The 22,307-nt window shown below is 36.9% G+C and overlaps 1 protein-coding gene across 1 annotated transcript; it reads left to right on the top strand.

The window, feature by feature from the left end:
* Positions 1–4,049: 4,049 nt before the first annotated feature.
* On the top strand, positions 4,050–16,877 carry LOC140154529 (uncharacterized). The gene is made up of 3 exons (XM_072177098.1): positions 4,050–4,123; positions 6,725–7,508; positions 15,941–16,877. Exons 2-3 carry the CDS (start codon positions 6,757–6,759, stop codon positions 16,767–16,769), a joined length of 1,581 nt encoding a protein of 526 aa, XP_072033199.1. The 5' UTR covers positions 4,050–4,123; positions 6,725–6,756; the 3' UTR covers positions 16,770–16,877.
* The last annotated feature ends 5,430 nt before the right edge of the window (positions 16,878–22,307 follow it).

The following is a 22,307-nucleotide window of genomic DNA, read 5'->3' as shown; positions in this document are numbered from 1 at the left end:
ATTGCCAATCATTTCCAGCCACCTTTGAAAACGAGTAGACCATAAAGTGTTTAATATCACATTCAACAGCCTGAAATAAATATTTATTGAATCGGAGCAGATAGAACTCGTGATACGCTGTCTGCAAAACTAATCTCTCCTATGACAGAAATGAATAGAAATGTCATTACGCATAAATTAATGAGCTTTCGTTGCTTTATTGAACATTAATAGGGGACATATTTAATGCATCAGATGAGAATTATAGGGACAATATAATCTACTCGACGAAATCAAACACGAACCTGTGATTGTGGAATATATAGCTGAGATTCAGATTAAGATGTGGTCTGGGCAAACTGCTTTGAATGTCGGTGTGAAATTGCTTTAGTACCTCTATTGGCGCCAAATAGAGGTTTTGCTGATTGGTAATGAGCTTCTTGGAACAAGACCAATGTTGGAAAAAAACCCGTAATAAACATCGAAGAGAATCATTTTATAAATAAACCCGAAAGAGCCATGTCCACTTATAATGCCACTCAATGGTCCAAAGTTTTCCATTCCCTTTCCGTTGCAACAAGCGCGACTGAACCAGCAAGATTGCAGCAGCAGGTTTCCGATTCACCAAACCTAAGCCTCATGGGCAAAACACCGAATAGAATAATAAAGCTAATCTTTGCAAACGGAAGTTCACAGCGTAGAACGGATATTCAGTGTTCATTTTTGTCGCAACGGAAAGACGCATGCAAAAATGTTGAACTCTACACTGGCCTTTACTTTCATTTCTTGATGTTTTTATCGTTTAATTTATTAGCCAGCAAACACACGGAAACAAGTAAACGGTCAATAGAGGGTAAAGATTGCAGCAAAAGTCATTTAAGTCACGTAAGGCTTTTGATTTTAAGTAACCTGAGAGACAGTCTTTTTATTTGTAGTTTTGTAAACACACGCTTTGGATTTATCAAAGCTTCAGGTGCTTACAAAATAAAATTCAAGGGGTGATTCACCATGTCGGAAACCGTGACTCTTAATAATGTCAAACAAGAATTGTTATCAAAGTAAAGCTCGGTCAAATCAATGAATTTTCGTCGAGGTTGTTTATTGAGAACTAAAGAATTATTGATATTTAGACTCTGACAGCAAATGGCTTTTATTTGATAATTCTTGATTTTCGACAATATCAGGTTTCTTAAAATTTTAAGATAATAAAAGACATACCAACATATCTTTAATGAACATAATATTGTACTAACACTACCACAGGTCATTACTAACCATCTAAATAATACAGATGAAGATAGGGCACGATTTTCCCTTTTTAAATTATTTATTTATTATTTGTTTACTTTCTTCGTTCTTGTTTTATTTTATTTTTCTAATTTCTTACTTCTGTTTCAATCTATATCACGTAAAGTATAATTCTTCACAACGTTGCCTAACACTTGGGTAGTGTCACTTGAATTGGCATGATAAAGCTTTTGATGAGATGCATTGAAAGACACGACGGTTGTACAATTACGCTGGCCTCTTCACTCAAACTTTCACATGATTTAAACTAATAAGAGCAACCGCAGAAGCAATTTTGTCGTGTTGACATGACTTGAAATCGATACCTGAAAAATAAGCATCGAGCAATTTGATATTGAGACAATTAATATTACAAAATCAAGAAACAGCAATGACATAATAGGCAATCGTTATTTACTTTAACCTCTCATATTTTAAATTTCTATCACTCCTATTTTTACACAAAGAAATCAAACCAACGGTGTACTACTTGCATTAGCAATACGTAGTCTATCACGTTTCAAGTCTATTGGATATTGTTAAAATACACTTATTTTGTACCACTGCTCACCTAACAGAAACGTTTCACCATTGAACGGTAAATGCACGACGAAATTAGCGTTTTTGCGTCGATCGTTTTCAGTTATTCGGGCACACAATAATCAGACTGGTGCGTGCTTTGCTTTTTTAAATCTCATTTTACCTGTATAACCAATGCTTTATGTCATTATGGCATTATTAGTGCCGCCGAGAGCCATTACGGGCCCGGGGGCAATGTGAACGCACGGTCCCCTTTGATCAGTGATGACGGTGCAGGACTTCATAAGTGTGTGTGTGGGGGGCAGCAGTGGCGTAAATTTCTTTGTGACATGGGGAGGGAGGTTTTTTTAATATCCTTGAACATATCGCGGAGCGAAAGTAGCATGTTTGGCTGCCAATAATCAAATATGAACATTGAAGGAGACAAATGCGCGCTAAGCACGCACAAATTTACCATTTGAAAGTGGCATTTTGCTCCCAGATAAATTTCTCTTAACAACTTCCACGCGAAGGGCAAAATATTGGCCAATTTTAGCCAATTTGAAGCTAAAATGATATCCCAGTATGAACCGTTGAATTGGACAAATGCGCGCGAAGCGAGCAAAAATTTGCAATTCAAATAAGCGATTTTTGATCCAAGATTGGACTTATTGAAACAAACTCCGTGCAAATTTTAAGGTAAATGATCAAATAATAAACTGAAGGGCGCAATGCGCGCGAAAATTTGCCCTTTGTGTTCCCATGATTAAGCTGCACTCCCTGATTTCTCGAAGATTTCATTATATCGAGGATGACCACATAGTGCAGTTTTGTCCACGGCAAATTCACCGTGACCTTTTCAGCCATAAACCCGCTTAGTGAAGATTAAACCGAAATATGCAGTACTAAACCATTATAGTAATCGATTGTCCAATGCACATTTCGTACCACGTGATAATATTAATCCAATGAGCAATCGAATTGTCCGCTACGGTCGACTAATCCAATCGATAATGACACTATTGACATGTACGGGTGGAGCTCCACTGACTGAGTTTTGGGGATTTTTCACTGGTTTGCTATCATTTAGGCCTACTCATCAAGGCGCTCCACCGTTATTATAAAGACTATGCTAATAATTTAAAGATTGACATGTAGAAAATAAATCATACTTGATAGATAGAAAGTACTAAATTTGTACCTATTACGGTTTGGTGGCACTCCTCTTCCAAACGCGACCAAGTCAGGGCGGCCCGGTAAAGCAAAATGTGCATTGGATTAACACGGGAGTTTGGATAAGATGGTAGATTTCCTTTCTCATACAAATGCATGCTCCCCCGGTATTAAAGCTTGTACCGGATTAAAAATTCAGATATTTTGAAAAATCTCATATTTCCACAGCACAGCGCTACTAGTACGCGTCAATTACCTATGTGAGTGCCCTTGTGTTGTGTGCATACATGTAGTTAACAATAACTGCATGATGATTTTGGCAAAAGCAAAGAGCAAATTCAAGTGAAATATTTATTACAGTGTGTGCTTCAAAGGTTATCTTGTATTTTTAAAACAATGCACCTCTCTTTCTTTGTTTTTTTACGGGGACCCAAAGACCCTTATTTTTCAATTTGAACAGCAACTTCCATTTAACACTGATTTTGTTACTTATTTAAATACAAAGAAATGTGAAGCCATTTAGAAGTAGAAATTCAATGTTTGAGGTTCCATTTAAAAAAAAAAGGTCATGTTTTCACCCATTGACCCCATATCTTTTACATTTTGCTCTCACCGAATGCCCTTTACTGCGAAAGTGCCAGCCCTGCACCTTTATCCATTTTATTTTGAAGTGCCCCGGGCTTGGATATAATGAACTAACTATTCTGAGTATGTAGGTCTAAACATTTAGAACGTTTTAGCAGAAAATCAACTAATTTAAATCACATTAATAATGGTCAACTCCCAGCACATTCGATAGTTGTTTTGTAACTCCAACACAACGAATTCCTGCATAATAATGCTCGAATTCAATTACAGTACGCCTATTATACCTATTAGTTTCTATACAAGGTGTTCTAAAAAAGAAGCAAACTGGTTTTCAGACTCACTCAGATTGCTTGATCACACCACAAAGTGTAATTAACTATACATAAACATGATAAAGTCGAGTAGGCCTATCGGGTTTTTTTTTCTGGAACTGGTTTTAGTCATGTAAATTCAGTGCAACTTGAACCCTGTTTTTCACGAACAGAATGTCTAAAAGCCTCATACCACTGCCGTTAACTTTGAAAGTGCAACAAAAAGGAGTCTGCTTATGCTAGTTGTTATCTACCATCATTTTCAGGTAAGAATATTTATATTATTGTCATCAGTCCGTGCCCCCGGTGAAGGGACAAGGGGGGTACATGAACATTTCTGTCGACAGAAAGAATTTTTGGACGCACAATTTGCATTTCTAATCTTTTTTCAAAAATCAGTGATTTGTGAATAATGGCATGCGGCGCATATAAAATTTACGAAATCAATGGCCTTATAAGGGCTGTTAATGTTATGAGATGGTTTTATGTTCCAAATTATGGAAAAGGTAAAACTAAAACTGGGAAGGAGTAGCCTATGTTGAAAAGAGGGAAGGCAGTTTGGTACCCATATAGGTGCAAGCTTCGTACTTTTATGCAATAAACTTTGGCACGTGTGAAGAAATGGAGCCTTGTTTTTTGCAGGCAGGCCGACGATATTTTGTATGTGTCAGTTTGGAAATTCGGATAACTATTATCAATTTTTTGTGTGTGGGGGGGTGCATGCCTCATGATAGTGGATGAGCCAGAACAATTGACATTTACCACAGGGGGAGCAAGCTGCATACCAGATGATGCCTCGTTAAACTTTATACTGGGTTATATTTCAAAAAGAAAAATATATAGTTTCATCCATTTGTGATGCGCCTCTCTCAATTTATAGGGAAAAAGGTCAAAGGTCATACTTTGAGTTCCGCACTGCATTGTGCACATTTTCAGATTGCTTTTATAATGGTTTCATTTCCGCTTCAAAAAACTTAAACTTAGATTTTTTGTATTCGTTACTTAGGTGAAAGGGGTCAATCCACATTGAACTCTATATTGACCTTGATATTTTTCTGATGTAATGACCCACTTGCACAGGTTGATAAATGAATGTTGAATTTACGTTTAATCGACGATTGAAACGACCGTCGGATTTGAAAGGTTGCGTAAGTGGTCAAATCGACGTTCAATTAACGTTATCATGGTTCGGGTCATGGTTGTAGCGACGTCGATATATACGTCCGCAGACCTGACAACATTTCGAGGGCTTAGAGCAAGAACTAGCTATGTCCATTTGTTTTCTCAATTACATGTTTATCATTTCGGCAACAAATGTACGGTTAATTATGCCCTGCATAATAAATACAAGTGACTTTGGGGTATATGCATGATCACTTGAACAGTTAGTTAGACGCAGGTGACCATGCATATACCACAAAGTCACTTACATTTTCTTATGGAGGGCAGAATTAACCGTCCATTTGTTACCGAAATGAGTGACATATGTAATTGAGAAAACAAATGGACATAGCTAGTTCTGGCTCTAAGCCCTCGATTTAACCTTATTTCGACATTGAAATGTAAAACGGGTTAAAAACGGGCGATCTTCATATCGAAAGGTTTGGATACTCTAATACATGCATTATGTACAGTTTCCACCTCGATACACCTGAGTTCACAAATTAATCCAAGAACAGGGAGTCTAGCAATGCATTGTCTCTACACAGTCTGTGATTACACTACACGGTTGAGTGCATAGCATCATAAAAGCTGTGTGAGCTTCTAGCTGGTGATTAGTAGAAAATACGGCCTCTGTTATTGGTTTTGTAAAAAAACCGATAGTTTCTTTCATCCAATCAGAAAAGTTTTTATATCGAACGAAAGCTAACACTTCCGCTAAACTTTTTTTCATTACGTCAACAGATGACGCAATTCAATGTTGTTGTTTTTATCTTTTGATAGCCATGGTGTTACTGTCTATGATTTATTAACACATTTCACAATATACGCTCGTAAAAGATGACTGACTTTATGATATATGTTTTTTTTAACACCAAACAATTCAATGTTTATATAGCAAGGCGAATGTGGTCAATCTGTTGACAACGGCCTATTCACGCACAATTTTTGACCGAGATGTAGGTTTTGAAAGTTGATCCTTTTTTTATGTCATTAAATGAAAGAGCACACTATATACAAGATTCATCGCAATGAGCAATGGTCAAGTCTCTATAAATTGCAAATCTCGTGTAAAAATTTACTATTTTTGCCTGTTTTGTCATACGGTTGTAAATTCAATGAAAAATGACTTTACTTAAACATGTTAAAGGGCGCTTAGAATTGATATGAACCACATTTTAAATCAGCTTGAAATCAGGTAGAAAAGCGACAAGTTGATACGGGAAGTGAATCTACGTCGACTTGTACCCACTTGGATGTAGCAACACTGAAGGAGGGCTACATGTATTATAATATACTGCGCCAATAAAGTATCCTTACACTTGGAAAAATAATCACAATTTCCAAACTGACTTGTGTGACTTTTAAAACTGGACCTTCGTCTATTCAATTCCTTATAACTGTACTTCGTAAGGTCACATTGGATTCAATGTGGTGTCATAATGTGCAGGATTAGATAGTGCATCTATTAAAAAAACTAATTTACCCCAATATTGTTCAGTTTTGAAATTGTGATTATTTTTCCAAGTGTAAGGATACTTTATTGGCGCAGTATAGTATATGCTCCACTGTGCGTCATTTTTACGAATTATCAAGTCAGACAAGATAAGCATGGTATCAATTATTACTTCCAAGCTCCAACAGAAAAAACAATAACAAGAAAGACCAACATTAACATTTCCTTTACGTTTCTGTTCTCTTTTCAGTCGCGCAGTCTGAGCTACATCATTTTATAACCATGACAATTCTGTCAATTAGTTGCGTCATCATGACGTGCTATCTTCAGTTATTCGACGTTACCATGGCTACCACTGAGCCACCTAGCCAATGTAATACATGCTGTCAAGCCGGCATACCCGGCATCCCCGGTCAACATGGCCTCCAGGGGTCAAAAGGCGATGCCGGGGTCAAGGGTGAGAAGGGAGACTCCTGTGATATCGATCCCAGTATAGTCAAAGGTGAATCGGGGCAGGATGGCCTTCCGGGATCTGAAGGAAGAGCAGGAAGACCCGGCAAGACTGGACCTGCCGGCCCACCGGGTCTTCCGGGCCAACCGGGAGAAAGAGGTGAGAAAGGAGAGATAAGTGAGATTCCTGAAAGACGAAAGTCTGCATTTACGGCCGTGAACCGTCAGGATAAGGCTGTCACAACTAGCAGTCCATTAGGTGATTGGGACCACGTCGTCGTTAACAAGGGGAATGACTTTAATCAAACCACGGGGAAGTTTACTTGTCGTGTGCCAGGAATATACGTATTCATGTTCAGTCTCTGCGACTGGGATGCGAACCATCCAATCGGGCAACTCATGAAGAACGGTGAGGCTCTTGTTGGTACGTACAGTAATATAGGTGGCCATGATCAGGCGACCAACGGCGCTTTGGTGGAGCTTGCTGAGGGAGACCAAGTCTGGATCGGATTTGGAAATTCAGGAACTGTTAACAGTAATAATTGGAAATATACCACGTTCTCGGGATATTTGCTTTACGAAGAGTAACAACATTTAATACGACTTTTAAATCACACTATATACTCTACATTGTGACTGTTGTATGCGACTTTAAGGATAGCAATAATGAAAAGTGGTTGTACAAACTGTTATCTGTTCCAACTCCAGTGACACCTCATGCATATTCCTAGGAATAGGATTAGGCAATGTTCACTGAAGGGGCATGCAAAAAACCACTACAGCCCTGTTATATAATTGACGTTTCACAGAAAAATGCTACACCCATATCAATATATTAAAAGGTCCAGAGAAATAAATGAGGTGTCACTGGAATTGGAATAATTGGTGTGATTATCTCATAGTAACAAAAAGCAAATACTTAATATAAACCTTACGTATTCCCTTGTATTGTAATTATATTGACAACAGAGGGCAACGTTATCGATTTTTGACAGTTCGAAACCATTTTCGTAAAAAAAAACCCGCAGTGATTTAAAGTGGGCTACGCACAGGCACAACGCCTAGACGTTGATCCGCAAGCCTCAACAACTTTACAGGCTTTCGCTGACCACTTCATTCCATAAACCATTAAACAACAACACAGGGCCTTGCAGCTAAGAAGCGCACACCCTAGACATTCGTATGCACGCATGGTCGTATACTTGCGCTCGGCGAATTAAGTGAAGCACTTCAAAAAATTAGATAGGGACGGTTTAAAGTAGCCTGTTATTTGTTGATATGCAGAAATCACGACCAGACCACCCGTTATCAATATTGCTTGAAATAAGTTACTATAGTTTAACGATACAAAAATGAAATCAACCAATTTTGCTTGTAACAGATGTTCATGATGTTAGCTCTATTTTTCTTATGATGCTAGGCCTATAATTCGTATATCCAGATAATGCCCAAAATAGACATAATGACCTTTCTTCAATCATGAACAAAAGATGTGTAAATGTAAAGACAATGCACGGTATATTATAATAATTTCCATATAATGACGAATACCAGATTACTATAAACCGCACCTATAACCTATGGAGTGACATAAGCGATTCGCCGAGAGCGCACCGCGACAAAGGCACAAACCGACGCTTTGCACCGCTAAACGTCGATAACGTTACCCTCTATTATCATTATAATACAAACTAACTGATCCAAGGAACTGGTTTAGCTATCTTTGACTCCGGCAGTGTGCGGTGATTACAATGACATGAATAATAATAACGTATTCATGGTAAATCATTTCGGAAATTCCCGAAAGCCTTTACAAAAGAAACCGAAAATAGGTCATCTTCGATGCGCAAATCGTTACTGCGCCGTTCAACGTGCAAAGTGCCGATCTTCGCATCGACAGTGACGTAGTCTCTGTTTTTATGCAATCGAATCTGGGAAGTATCGGAAAGGTTAATGAATACAATAACGACGTTTTACTGAAGAGGCCTGAAGAAGAAAAATACACTTTTAATAATTATGTACTCAACGGTAACAAATTAAAAAGTCGCCACTGGTTCCATCCCCATTTAATCCCAGTCTGATTTATGGCAAAATAATTTATATAATAATTTTCTATACACTTTCCTTCGAAGGTTGATACCCAAATTTGATATCAAAAGTTTAATCATCGTGAGCATAGGAACCGTTGAGAAGGTCATCGCCTAGCGAGTTCATTCATGTTTATTCAAATGAAGCGCCTAAGGTAGATTCTTTTGTCTTGAAGTGTGACCAACAATCCACTTGACGAAACAAAAGGGATAAATTTTGCTGCAGTCGCTTACACCTGCCTTTCTTTTGATCACTCATTGTAATCATATTATCACTACCGTAAAACCCCGTCTACAAGCATATAGTGTGCTTCAGATGAAAGCTACATTAATCCAGTCGCCATTATGGAGTTAGAGCAAATAAATTACGGATCCAAGCATATACAAACAAGCATTATTTTAAGACCGATCTATTGTATTGGTATATTAACGCTTGCTTCGAATTAATCAAGCTTTTATAAAAAACACTATATGTGATGCGATCAAGCAAAATCAGTCGGAACTCGGAAATATTGATTTTGAGATATAGTCAAACAAAGGAACTATTTCCTTTTGTTTCCTATTGTTTTGGTAAATCTTTAATTGTTCATATCTTTGGAACTGGTTGTTCAATTTTAATGGGGTTTTCTGCAAAATCCAGGTTTGTAAATGGTTTTACTATCCTATAAAAAACTGAAAATTTAATATCTCCGAGTTCCGACTGATTTTGCTTGATCGCGTCACATATATGCTTGTAGACGGGGTTTTACGGTATGTCAACTGGATCACGCTTTTGAATTCTGCACCCTAGGATCAAAATGATCGCAACACAAAGTCTTTGACATGCACTACCAATTCCAACAGGTGTGTGATCCAGTTACCAAAGAGTTATGTAATCACTTTGCTGGCGAGGCATTTTGTAGTTGCCAGCTGGTGAAGACTATAATTAGTAAATTTAATTAGTCGAAGCTCTTGGCGCACCCTGTATAAGACTTTCTCTGTAGGAGATGAACACATTGTTGACTTTTGACATGAACACTCATTAACATACAAAATGCTTACATCTTTGCCAAACATCGTATATGATTTCAGACGACAAGCAAAACTTGGTAAACCATTATCGAACCCGAGATTAAACTATCGCCGACGAAGTTTAAGAATCGTGAATTGGAATTCTGTTTGTTTTCTGTCACCTGTGTTTCACAGCTGAATTCATATTGGATACCAGGTATGGATTAAGATAATTACGTAAATTATAAAACTAAGAACGGTACAGTGCACTGTTAAATACATTCCGTGCAGAAAACTGCTGGCAGCTGAACTGTCAGCAATCGTCTGGTTTTGTTTTACAGAACTGTCCGGTTTTGTTAACAGAATGTCAGATTATTTCCGTTTTTTACAGAATGTGTCTGGGTTTTTTTTACAAAATGTTTCTATTTTTTCCGGATTTATAAACTTTTCTGGGTTTTTTTACAAAACTTTTCTCTTTTTTATAGCAGTTTTGCTGTTTTTAAAAACAGCAAAAACAGCAAAAATTACTGGCAGCTGGGCCGTTTGTTACAGAATGCTCGTTTTCATTACAGAATGTTATTGTTGTTTTACAGAATGTTTCTGGGTTTTATTTTTATCCAGGTTTTACAGAACGTTTCTGTATTTTCATAAACTTTGTCTTTTTTTAAACGGAGGAAAAAACCACGTACGTCCGTAAAATAAAACCCGGGCATTTTTAACAGTGAACCATCATTTTGTAATAAAAATCGCATTTGTATATCGTCACCATGCTAGAATAATTGCCCAACTTAATTTTTTTTTGTAATTTTGAGAACAAAGTACTAAATATGTGACCGTCCATCTCAAACCGCTCGTAAAGTCGGCAAATTATATTTCGAGTTACAGTGCAAAATGTGCATAGAGGTTGTTTTCATATGTCCCTAATGTTTGTCCTACATGTTGGGAGTCAAACACCAATCTTATTGTTGAAGAGGATAATAAGCTTATACTTATGTATAGTATTAGTAAAAAGCATAAGTCTTTGTTTGCTTCAAGTGGTGGGTTAACCAACAATTAACAATGAAAGGACATTCCTGAACCTCGTTGAGTTGGGGATGATTTGAAGTGATCGCCAATTATGACCATTTGATATTTAATACCAGCAATGTGGAAAAAGAGAGATAATAATGTAGTGCCAAAATAATGTACCCTTTTACTGAAGGAGCAAAGTTTAACAAGTTATAAATCCGCTTCTGGATATCGTTTGAAGTCAAATGATATATCATTGTAAAGCTTATGATATATATTTTCTAAACATGGAAAAAAACAAATTTGACCAGGGGCCGACTTTACGAGCATTTTGACCAGGACGGTCACATATTGTTCAAACATGCATCAGTTACGTAATCACCCTAATTATTTCTGATTACTAAGTATTCCTTTTAATGTGTCTCAATATCATTTGTTCTTGTGCATTCTTTAATGCATATTTTGTACTATAACTTTGTTTTCCAAATTACACCAAAAGGACTCAGGCAATTAAAGTAGCAGGCTGGCGATATTGCACCTTAGGCCTTCAAGGATAACCGCGTCTGGGAGGTCTAACTATTATATGCAAATGTATATATAGTTGGCACACTTGCCAAAATGTCGAAACTTACACCAGCGCATTGGTGTAAATCACGCATCATATCATATAGGGTGGTCCAAAACAAATTCAAAGGTTTTAATTAAAATTCCTCAAAGTTGAAAAGTCTGTTTCAAAATGTTGTTGCATATTATGAAATACCCTTTTCTCTTTCTAAGAGTATTTTGGTGAAAATATGAATGAAAAGGATTTTAAATGAAGAATGTAGCGCTTTGAAGTCAAATGATCAAAATTAAGTTTGTCCACACTAAATTGCCATTTTTTTGTATTGGCTGCTAGCTGCATCACATCAATTCCATTAGAGTTTTTGTCCCACGGTCGTGATGGTATGCAGCAATCACGTTGAAAATTTCACATAAAATTCAGGAACGGGACGTAAACGGCGTGGACATTTATGTGGCTTGTTAGAAGTGATGCAAATAAAAACAGCTAAAAATAAATGCAGCTAATGTAATTTTACTAATACGCGCCGGAGCTTTGAGACGAAATATTAAATCAAGATGGCCTTAGCACTCTGACTATACTATATACTCGTAGATCATCGATTGATAATTATTTGAATCCGTGGAAAGGCTTGAAAATGAGGGAGCTTCATAAAATTATTATATTTCAAGAACGCTATGGTCAATTGTCAAAATTCAAAAAGTATGTAATAGTTGATGTTTTCCTCAACCACACCAAGTATTTAGTTATGTTTAGTTGTGGCGTTAAAATACCCAAACAATTACGTTTCTGACGATACAGTTCTTTCAGTGACACCCTGTATGACCTAACTTCTATGTTTGAGGGGTAATTTACGTTTAACGCTATTTTGTTTTTTTGTTAATTGATTATTTCTAAAATACTCACACTATAAAATTCATGATTTATGGCAAAATACAGATATGGTGATGAAGGTACGATTCGGGTATTAGTAAATTCTGCACTTACAATACATTCACAATACAATAAAACTAAGCATTACTCACAAATTCTCTTCACCAATTTTATATAACGCCATAGAATAAATTAGAAAAAAGAAAATGATTTACACGCATGTGTAGTCCTAACGCAATACTGTTGGTAATTTCCATGTACGTATACAAGACAGAGAACCCATTCTTCCAACGATTCCTAAACTTGCGAGAATCAAAATTCTCCTAAATCATTCCTATTCCAAAAGTAATACGTTTTAAGTTGATTCTCTTGACTCTTTTATAAAGAATTTCATCTGATCAAGACCAGTCAAAACTTTCATTTTTCTGGACGTTTCATCAATATCGGTTGACCTCATCAGTAGTGTACGTTGCTGTTTAGAAGTGCTGTGTAATATTGAACTGGCAACTCTAGAAGTTCGAGCAGCATCAACCCCTGTGTCAAAGTTCTTATGCAACACAGTATCGTACAGATGCGAAAGTTGGTAGGCCCCTCATCTCCGTTTAAGAGCTTACCGCTGTTCCTCCGGATCCAAATTGCTTCTTTGATCCATCTTGTCTTGCTGTTTGTTTCCTTATCTATGATGTTGGCGCCAGTTTATTACATGATTGTCCCTAGCAACGGTGGTCAGAAATAGCTGATCTGGTTTGTTCAGTTTCTGATTGTTTTCTGTTAGATCTGGTAATTTTTTGTTTAGATGCCTTCTTTACAGCTCCCATATGTGTTCAGATAACCTGGTGTTTAATTGTCTACCAGTCTCACCAATATAGGTCTTGTTACATCTGTTACATGATTGACAAGGCATCTGGTCAACTACGTCTGTGCATGAAATGGGGTCCCTCTTGTCTTTGGGGTGGACTAAGTGGTTGTACAGTGGGATTTCATGGCAGTGGCAACACTGTGTTTTCGTAGAACTCTCCGGACCTGCTCTGATACGCCAGCTACGTATGGTATAACAACCACACCCTTGGTCTTGTCGGGCTCGTCTTTCCTTTTCGTTTCTTCTTTGGTTTGTGAATCGTTTGTTGGCGAACTTTGTTCATAGACCACTTGGGATATCTGCAGAGTGATTTGCCTGATCTTGTCCTCCTCGATCTGTTTGTCCTCATCAACGGTTACAATTTTTTCCATGCGGTCAAAAAGGGTGCGTATGACTCACATTTCTTGGTAAAGAGGTGGTGTGAGTGACAGGTATTAATCAGTATGAGTTTTCATACGATAAACCAATAACTTGATGGAGCCGTCAGGGTTTCGTATGATCAGCGTGTCCAGGAAAGCGATTTGCCCATCTGATTCCTCCTCATTGGTAACTTTGATATTGTTGGTGGTGTCGATGGTTTTGATATGATCAGTGAGTTGTTGTGTGGTTCAATCCTTGATCTATGACCTCCAAAACGTCATCCACATAAAAGTTTTGGCTTACACTCCGATGGGGCAGTGGCAACAGAGATTAGCAACCGTTAGGTTTACCGGACTTCCCATGACTGTCCCAAATTTTGTGGGAAAACCTGGCCCCTAAATGTGAAGTATATGTTGTTGTTAATATAAATTCCAAAAGTTCCATGATATCCTCCACACCAAGCAATGTTCTTTTCTTTAACTCACTATCCTGGAGCAATCTATTTCTTACGATGTCGAGGGCCTTCTTGATGGGCGTGTTCGTAAATAAGGATACCACAAACACATCTCCTTCCTCTATCATAACACTCGCCAGATCTTGTGGTGCGAGGTCCTTTTAATTCTTCACATGGAATTCGGTATTGCCAACCAAAGGTGCAAGAACATCGTTGAGTGCATTTTGAAGTGTTGTATCCTATGGACCCGGTGTAGTCCACGATCGAGCGCAGGGTGTTATCAGGTTTGTGATTAGGGGTGGCATATATACGGGGTACATTTTCAACAGTAGGGTATAGGAACTGATACTGTTGGTAAATAATTTTGTCCTCCTCTTTAAGCCGAATGAGGATTTACACAAGCTTGGATTTGTATCTTGGGGTGGGATAAACAGTAAGCTTTTCATAAGTTTTGGTGTCATTTAATATACCATTAATCTTGTTCTCGTACTCCTCTTTGTCCATCACCACAGCTGCTTTCCCCTTTCTGCTGGTACAACCATGATGGAGTCATCCTTCTTAAGCTGCTTTATAGCCTGCCTTTCCTGTTTAGTGACGTTATCTTTAGGTAACTTAGCATTCCTTAGTGAACTGGCGATCTCAGCCTTCAGTTGCATGGCTTCCGAATTCGGCAACCATTTGCATGCTGTTTCGGTGGCTGCAATGAAATCATCCACTGGAATTTTGTTTGGGGCAACTGCAAAGTTCAAACCACGTGCTAAAACCTACCAACTTTCACATCTGTACGATCCTGTGTTGCATAAGAACTTTGACACAGGGGTTGATGCTGCTCCAACTTCTAGAGTTGCCAGTCAAATATCACACAGCACTTCAAAACAGCAACACTGCTGACGAAGTTGATAAAACGTCCAGAACAACGCAAGTTTTGACTGGTCTTGATCAGATGAAATTTTTTATGTTATGTGTAATCTACAGACCTGATGGATTTATTCAAGGTCTCTTGATTCTTGCAAGATTGGATTTGTGAGAATCAATTTTGTTTCACGAAATTGCACCACATTGATGACACACTCCCACATCCCACAGGATTACGTGTGGTCAAAGTTAATTTTGACCATTGGACTTAAAAATGGCGCCACAAAGATGGCTAAATCGGGATCTGTGTTGACTTTTGATTTTGGGAATAATATTGATCGTATTTTGGGACCATAAAGGAACATAAAAAGGTTGGTTTGGTTACGAGAGGTAACCGTATATAGCTTTAGGGGTCAGATAGCAACGTTTTCACAGTGTGGGACATGGGAGCACACCAGATACATGAAATTGCATTCTGAATACGAGGAATGTCCTTCTGATATCAAATAATTTTGATTTTTTTTTTAATTCGCGATATACATGTAAACCAAATTTTATGGAAATTATTAAAAATTGATATTGATAACAAAAAAAATGTATATCTTCAATATATATCTTCAAATGATGGGCGGCTTTTCCTTCCAGCTACATACACTTTAAGTACATATCATTAGATTTATAAAGTTTACTTCGAGGACTGTTAAATATCAATTTTTAATAATTGCCAAAACATTTGTACTATATCGCGAATTTCAAAGAACATTCCTCGTATGGTGTATCTGATGTGCTCTCAGGTTCCCACAAAAATACTGTGCAAACGTTGCTATCCGATTCCTTCAGATTATGCTCTGTAAATGAATCTAGAAAGTTTATTTTAATTGCATATTATAATTGTCTTGATTGCATGATTGTTTCAAGTAGATCAATATGATTTTCATTACGTTTTTTTTTAAATTTTATTTTTGCAGCTTGCTGAGGGGTACAATGGCAGTGTTTTCTTTCATTTGTATAACAACCGTCTTTTATGTTATCTTCCATTGTGGAGGAATCGTCTCGAGCCAAACGACTCATGAACCAGTTGAGAATCACTCGCCTTCCATCAATACATGCTTTCAGAATGGCATACCCGGGATTCCCGGACAACATGGCCTACCAGGGTCAAGAGGTGACCCTGGGGTCAAAGGTGACAAAGGGGACTCATGTCAAAGCGACGGAAGAGCCAAAGGAGAGAAGGGTGAACAAGGGGAAATTCTGGAAGCACAGAGCTCTCCGTGCTCGAAAGGAAACATGGGTACGCCTGGCAAGGTTGGCCCACAGGGCCCTGTCGGGGCCGAAGGCCCTCGAGGAGGACTTGGATCAAAGGGCGAGAAAGGTGAACCTTGTGTGGCTCCTCCGAAGCAGAAATCTGCGTTTACAGCGGTGAACACTCAAGACAAAATAGTGAGCGTTGGAGATGTTTTGGGAAACTGGGACAACCTCGTCACCAATAAAGGTAATGACTTTGATCAGACATCCGGAAAATTTACCTGCAGTGTACCTGGGACATACGCCTTCATGTTTAGTTGTGGATATGCAGGTGGTGGCACCGGTCCAGTGTGTTTTCTAAATATAAATGGGGAAACAGTTGTGGGCATATTTACTAGGACAGCGCAGCGCGACCAGGTCAGTAACGGAGCCACTTTGGATCTAGCTGTTGGAGAGGAAGTTTGGATTAGCATAGGTTACCAAGCAGGGACTGTAAGCAGTAATCATTACAAATATACTACATTTTCAGGATATCTTCTTTTTGAAAATTAATAACTTGGCGCATTTTGAAAACCATCTCGGACTGTCAGTTGATGATTAAGTCTTCCACGTACACAATTTCGCCATAGACACGATCAATGCGTATATGAACATGGTGAAGGGGGGGTCCCGTTTTTTTTAGGATTTTGGTTGTGCGAGATGGTGTGTGTGGTGTGAGGAGGGGCGTGGTGGGGTGGGTCTGTTCTTGTGTGAGTGATAAAATTGCTAGAAATATAATATTCCTATCCTTGTTTCTAATAATAATCGACTGCTTACTTCACGTATTTTTAAGAGACAATTTACTCTTGAGGTATAAGCTATTTGATACACGTAGCGGTAAATATATATAGATAGGAAGCAAAATAAAAAGATGTCTTGACCAACCCCCACCCGCAATTCACCTTTTTAGATTATTCCCATAAGCCTAGTGCGGATACAACTATGATGTCGTAATTTGTGTCACGCGGATGTGTACGGTTTAGCAAACGAACGTGCCTACAAGCGGGGAAAACCAGTCCATATTTGGCATATTGTTCACCATTTATTTTCTTACACGGAATAAACCAGCTAAAATGAATGTGACGCATGCTTTTAGTTGGTTTCTACGCAAACATCGTTACTGTGCATTTGGAAGTCATGGGACGGTCCACATTAAACGTGACGACATCAGAGGTCTGCGCGCAAAGGCTTATGGGATTTACCGAAAAGGTTGAAGGGGGCACACCACTAAATCAATGCGCCATTTGTGTAACCCTAATGAGTTCCGGTAAAATACAGAAACTTTTTGAGGTATTTTGGGCTGGTCTTTAGACTTATTAATCAGAAAGAGTGGCGAATTATAGCTTAAATAGAAGTGTGTAAAGCCTATACATAAATTTGAGTCGCCAAAAAAGTCGCTTTTTAAAAATAATTATTGCGAAAATAGGTCCGCGAATTAAAAAATGGCAGAATCGGGTTTGCAGTCTTGAGAGCATGTCAAAAACAGTGAGGGCGCTGTTCGCGGCCTCGTAGCGGGAAAACGAGGTGGAAGGACCCCCATACATTGAAACATATGTTAAACTTGCATCGATTTGCAATCGACTGGTCATCATAAAATATTTTCAAACGAGCCCAGCTACATACACTTTAAGAATATATCATTAGATTTGTAGAATTTACTTCAAGGACTGTGAAAAATATCAAATTTTAATAATTTGTCATAAAATTTGTATTATATCGTATTAAAATTTCAAAAAATGTAAATTATTTGATATCAGAAAGTCTTTCTTCGTACTCAGAATGCAATTCGATATGTCCGATGTCCCACAAAAAATACTGTCGAAACGCTCAAAACGCTCATTCCAGATCCCTTAAGTCGGGTAGAAAATAAATAAGATAATTAAATATCTAAAGATAATGCTAAATACGGCCCCTCCCTCTAATGGACACTTATATAATAGAAACCAAAAAATCGTATCCGTTAGGTCCAGTATTTTCCAGAATTTCAAATTCGGTTCCTGTTTCAGTTTTCGGTTTCGGATCTCATTGTTATTTTGAAGTGTTAGCAATGTACGTGTGGGCAAACCTTTTATTCTAGTCTTTTGTTGTTCACTGAAAAGTTGAACGAAGACAAATTCTGTTTTCGGTTTGTTGAGTTATGTTAATTTCTGACATGAAAACGTGACATGAGAGGGTTGGTGCCAATCTAGACAAAAGAAGTGTCTAAAGTTTACGGTCGTGAATTCGCGATAAGTTGCACGGGTTCAATTGACTTGCGTTTGGTGTACAGGCACTTCCGAACTTTACACCGGCCTTCATTTTCATTTCTTTTTATCGTTTAAATTTTATTAGCCAACAAACTCACAGAAACAAGCAAACGGTCAACAGAGGGTAAAGATTGCAGCAAAAGTCATTTAAGTCACGTAAGGCTTTTGATTTCAAGTGACCTGGGAGTCAGTCTTTTCATTTGTAAGCACACGCCTCGGATTTATCAAAAGCTTTAGATGCTCAGAAAATGAAATTCAAGGGGTGATTCGCTATACCATAAGCCGTGACTCTTAATATTGCCAAACAAGAAATGTATCAAACTTCAAAGTAAACTTCGGTCAAATCAATGAATTTCCGGCAAAGTTGTTTATTGAGAACTAGAGAATTATTGATATTTAGAGTATGAGAGCCTGCAAATGTGGTTGGTTTGTATTTGATAATTTCTGATTTTCGACATTATCAGGTTTCCTAGAACTTTAAGATAATAAAAGGCATACCAACTTATCTTTAATGAACATAATATTGTACTAACACTGCCACAGGTCATCACTAACCCTTCAAATAATAAATAAATAAATAAAGATAAGACACAACGTTCCGCCTATTTATTCATTTATTTATTTATTTATTTATTTATTTATTTATTTATTTATTTATTTATTTATTTATTTATTTATTTATTTATTTATTTATCTATTTATTTATCTATTTATTTATCTATTTATTTACTTTTCCGTTCTTTTTTGTTTTTACTTTCATATTTTTGTTTTTTTATTTTATCTATTATATCCCAGCAAACACAAAACGTTTTCGACATAATTCGCAAAGGGTTATAAAAGGGTATATTAAGGGTATAAAACGTTTTCATAACATTAAAAAACATTTCTTGATAATCTACTTCGCAGCAAATAAAAATGTTTTACACAAAACGTTTAATATGTCGGGTTATATAAAGGGTATCATAACGTTTAAATAAAATTAAAAAAAACATTTTTGAAAAATTGATACAAAACATTTTAAACAGGGGTTGAAAAAATATTTTGCGAAAAATGTTTGCCCAAAATATTTGCAGTAACGTTTTAAAAATGTTTTCATGTTTTCATGACCTTTATGTCAATACTGGTGTTCCTCAGGGCAGTATACTCGGTCCTTTGTTGTTTATAATTTTTATCAATAATATGTGTGATGTAATTAAGCATGGTAGCATTTCTATGTACGCTGATGACACCACTTTGTCTGTTGATGGTGATAATGTCAGTGACATTTCTAACCAATTAAGTTCTGATATTGACGCCCTTATGGTGTGGTTGCACAATAATAAATTAATTCTCAACACTGACAAAACTAAGATTATGTTACTCGGTACAGGTGCTAAACTTAAGAATGTGCAAAGAAATGATTTTTCTGTTATGATTAATGGTTGTGAACTTGAAAGTGTACATAATATGAAATGTTTGGGTGTTTTAATTGACAATGAATTGAATTGGCATAAGCAAGTTAAGAACGTTATCCAAAAGGTTTCTTGTAAGATTGCTCTTTTACGTCGTGTAAAACCTTACTTGGATATAAACACTCTTAATGTTCTTTACAAAGCTTTAGTCCAGCCACATTTTGATTACTGTAACATAGCTTGGTATGGTCGCTTTAAAAATGACACTGCTAAACTTGATGTTTTACAGAAATTATTTACAGCGAATTATTTTAGGTGTTGACTTTTTCACTCCTTCGGATTACATGTTTAATGAACTTAGATGGGAGCGGCTTTCAGTCCGCAATCAGTATTTTAAAGCGCTTATGGTATATAAATCTCTGCATAATCTAGCACCGCAGTACTTATCTAAGAAGTTCAATTTTGTAAGTGATAACCATGATCGTAATACTAGACAAGCTACTTCTGGTCAGCTAGCTCTTCCACCACTCAATAATGGTTATGATATCGAGTGTTTTAAACATTCTTTTAGTTATAGTGGTGTTAAAGTATGGAACCATATTGATCTATGTGTTAGAAATTCTCTAAATTTGCTTTCTTTTAAGGAGATGTATAAGAGACATCACTTTAAACAGCACTAATTAATATTTTGTGTGGTGCTTAGGTTGCCTCACTGTATTGAGTTTATTATATTGTTGTTATAATATGGTTGATATGTTATGTTGATATGGTGGTTGAAGTTAAATATTTTATGCTATGTTGTCTTAAATTTGTATATATGTATTATGCAGGGCCCCGGGTAAGACCAGCGGTTAGCTGATTCGGGCCTACCCTGAATAAAGATTATAAGTAATAATAATAATAATATATAACCCGGCATTTAAATGTTATAAAAACGTTTTGAAAAAAAAACATTAAAAAAACCATTTCTGTGTTTGCTGAGAGCAAATATCTTAACATAATGTTATTTAAGTGTTGAAAAAATATTTGGTAAAAAATGTTGAAAAATTGTTTACAATAATATTTTGAAAACATTTTAAAATATTTTTGTAGTGTGTTTTCATACAAAACGTTTTAGAACGTTTTCATGACCTTTATATAACCCGACATTTTAATGTTATTAAAACGTTTTTACCTAAACCAAAAGCCAAAATATAACTTATAAAAAACGTTTTTAAAATGTTTTTGTGTATGCTGGTATATCGTATAAATTATAATTCTTCACACAAACGTTCAATAACACTGGGGTAGTGTCACTTGGATATGAAAGATTAACTCGGATGACAAAGCTTTTGAATAGATATATTGAAAGGCACGTCGGTTGTACAATTATGCTGGCATCTTCCCTCACAGTTTCATGTGATTTTAACTAATTAGAGCAACCACAGAAACAACCAGCAAAATAAGCATCGAGCAATTTGATATTGAGACAATTAACATTAAAAAATCACGAAACATAAAAGGCAATCGTTATTTACTTTAACCTCTCATATTTCCAATTGCTATCACTCCTATTTTTACACAAAGAAATCAAAGCAACGGTGTAATACTTGCAATTTGTTTGTACAAACTGTCGAACTTTTGGTCTATTTGCAACGTATACCCAACTCTAGTAATGTCCACCCCTAATCTAGCCGTTCGCGGTCTTCATGGTCTTGAAGCTTCAGACCATAGACAATATAGGGTCTATATTCAGGCCGGTGGTTCATTAGTGTCCTGTGATTCTAGGATTGTACTTGGAAGCCAATCAGCTGTGAGAAACTGAAGACAAAAGAGGCGATGAACTCCATGGGACTCATGTTTCATGAACATTTTTCGCCCGTATTGAGGTGTCATATTGATATTGTACTTAAATTTAAGGAGTACTACACCCCTGGCCAATTTGTGCCTATTTTTGCATTTTTCTCAAAAATTATAGCGCATTGGTGACAAGTAAGATATGTATATTATAGGGGCAAGGACTACAACTACTGCACTGAAAATTCAGCAACTCAAGGCAAGTAGTTATTGATTTATTGATCAAATATTGGTTTCCCTCATTTTTGACTGTAACTCCACAACTGTTGTCTGTGCTGAAATAAAATTTCCAGTGTAGTAGTTGTAGTCCTTGCCCCTATAATATACATATCTTACTTGTCACCAATGCGCTATAATTTTGGAGAAAAATGCAAAAATAGGCACAAAATTGGGCAGGGGTGTAGTACCCCCTTAAAAAAGAATTCTTGAAGCCCATCTTAAGCCCGCAGTGTAATCGGTTAGGCATTATTGATCGAAACCACGCCTGCCACACAACTTTATTTTGTATTTACTTATCATGTCATACCAGTTAATTACACTTTCAAGTTTTTTATTTTGATGTTCAGGTGTTTTTCTAA

The sequence above is a fragment of the Amphiura filiformis genome, chromosome 6 (assembly GCF_039555335.1).
Source record: "Amphiura filiformis chromosome 6, Afil_fr2py, whole genome shotgun sequence".
NCBI lineage: Eukaryota > Metazoa > Echinodermata > Ophiuroidea > Amphilepidida > Amphiuridae > Amphiura > Amphiura filiformis.
Note: the sequence above shows the minus strand (reverse complement) of the source record. Positions and strands in the feature narration are given on the sequence as shown.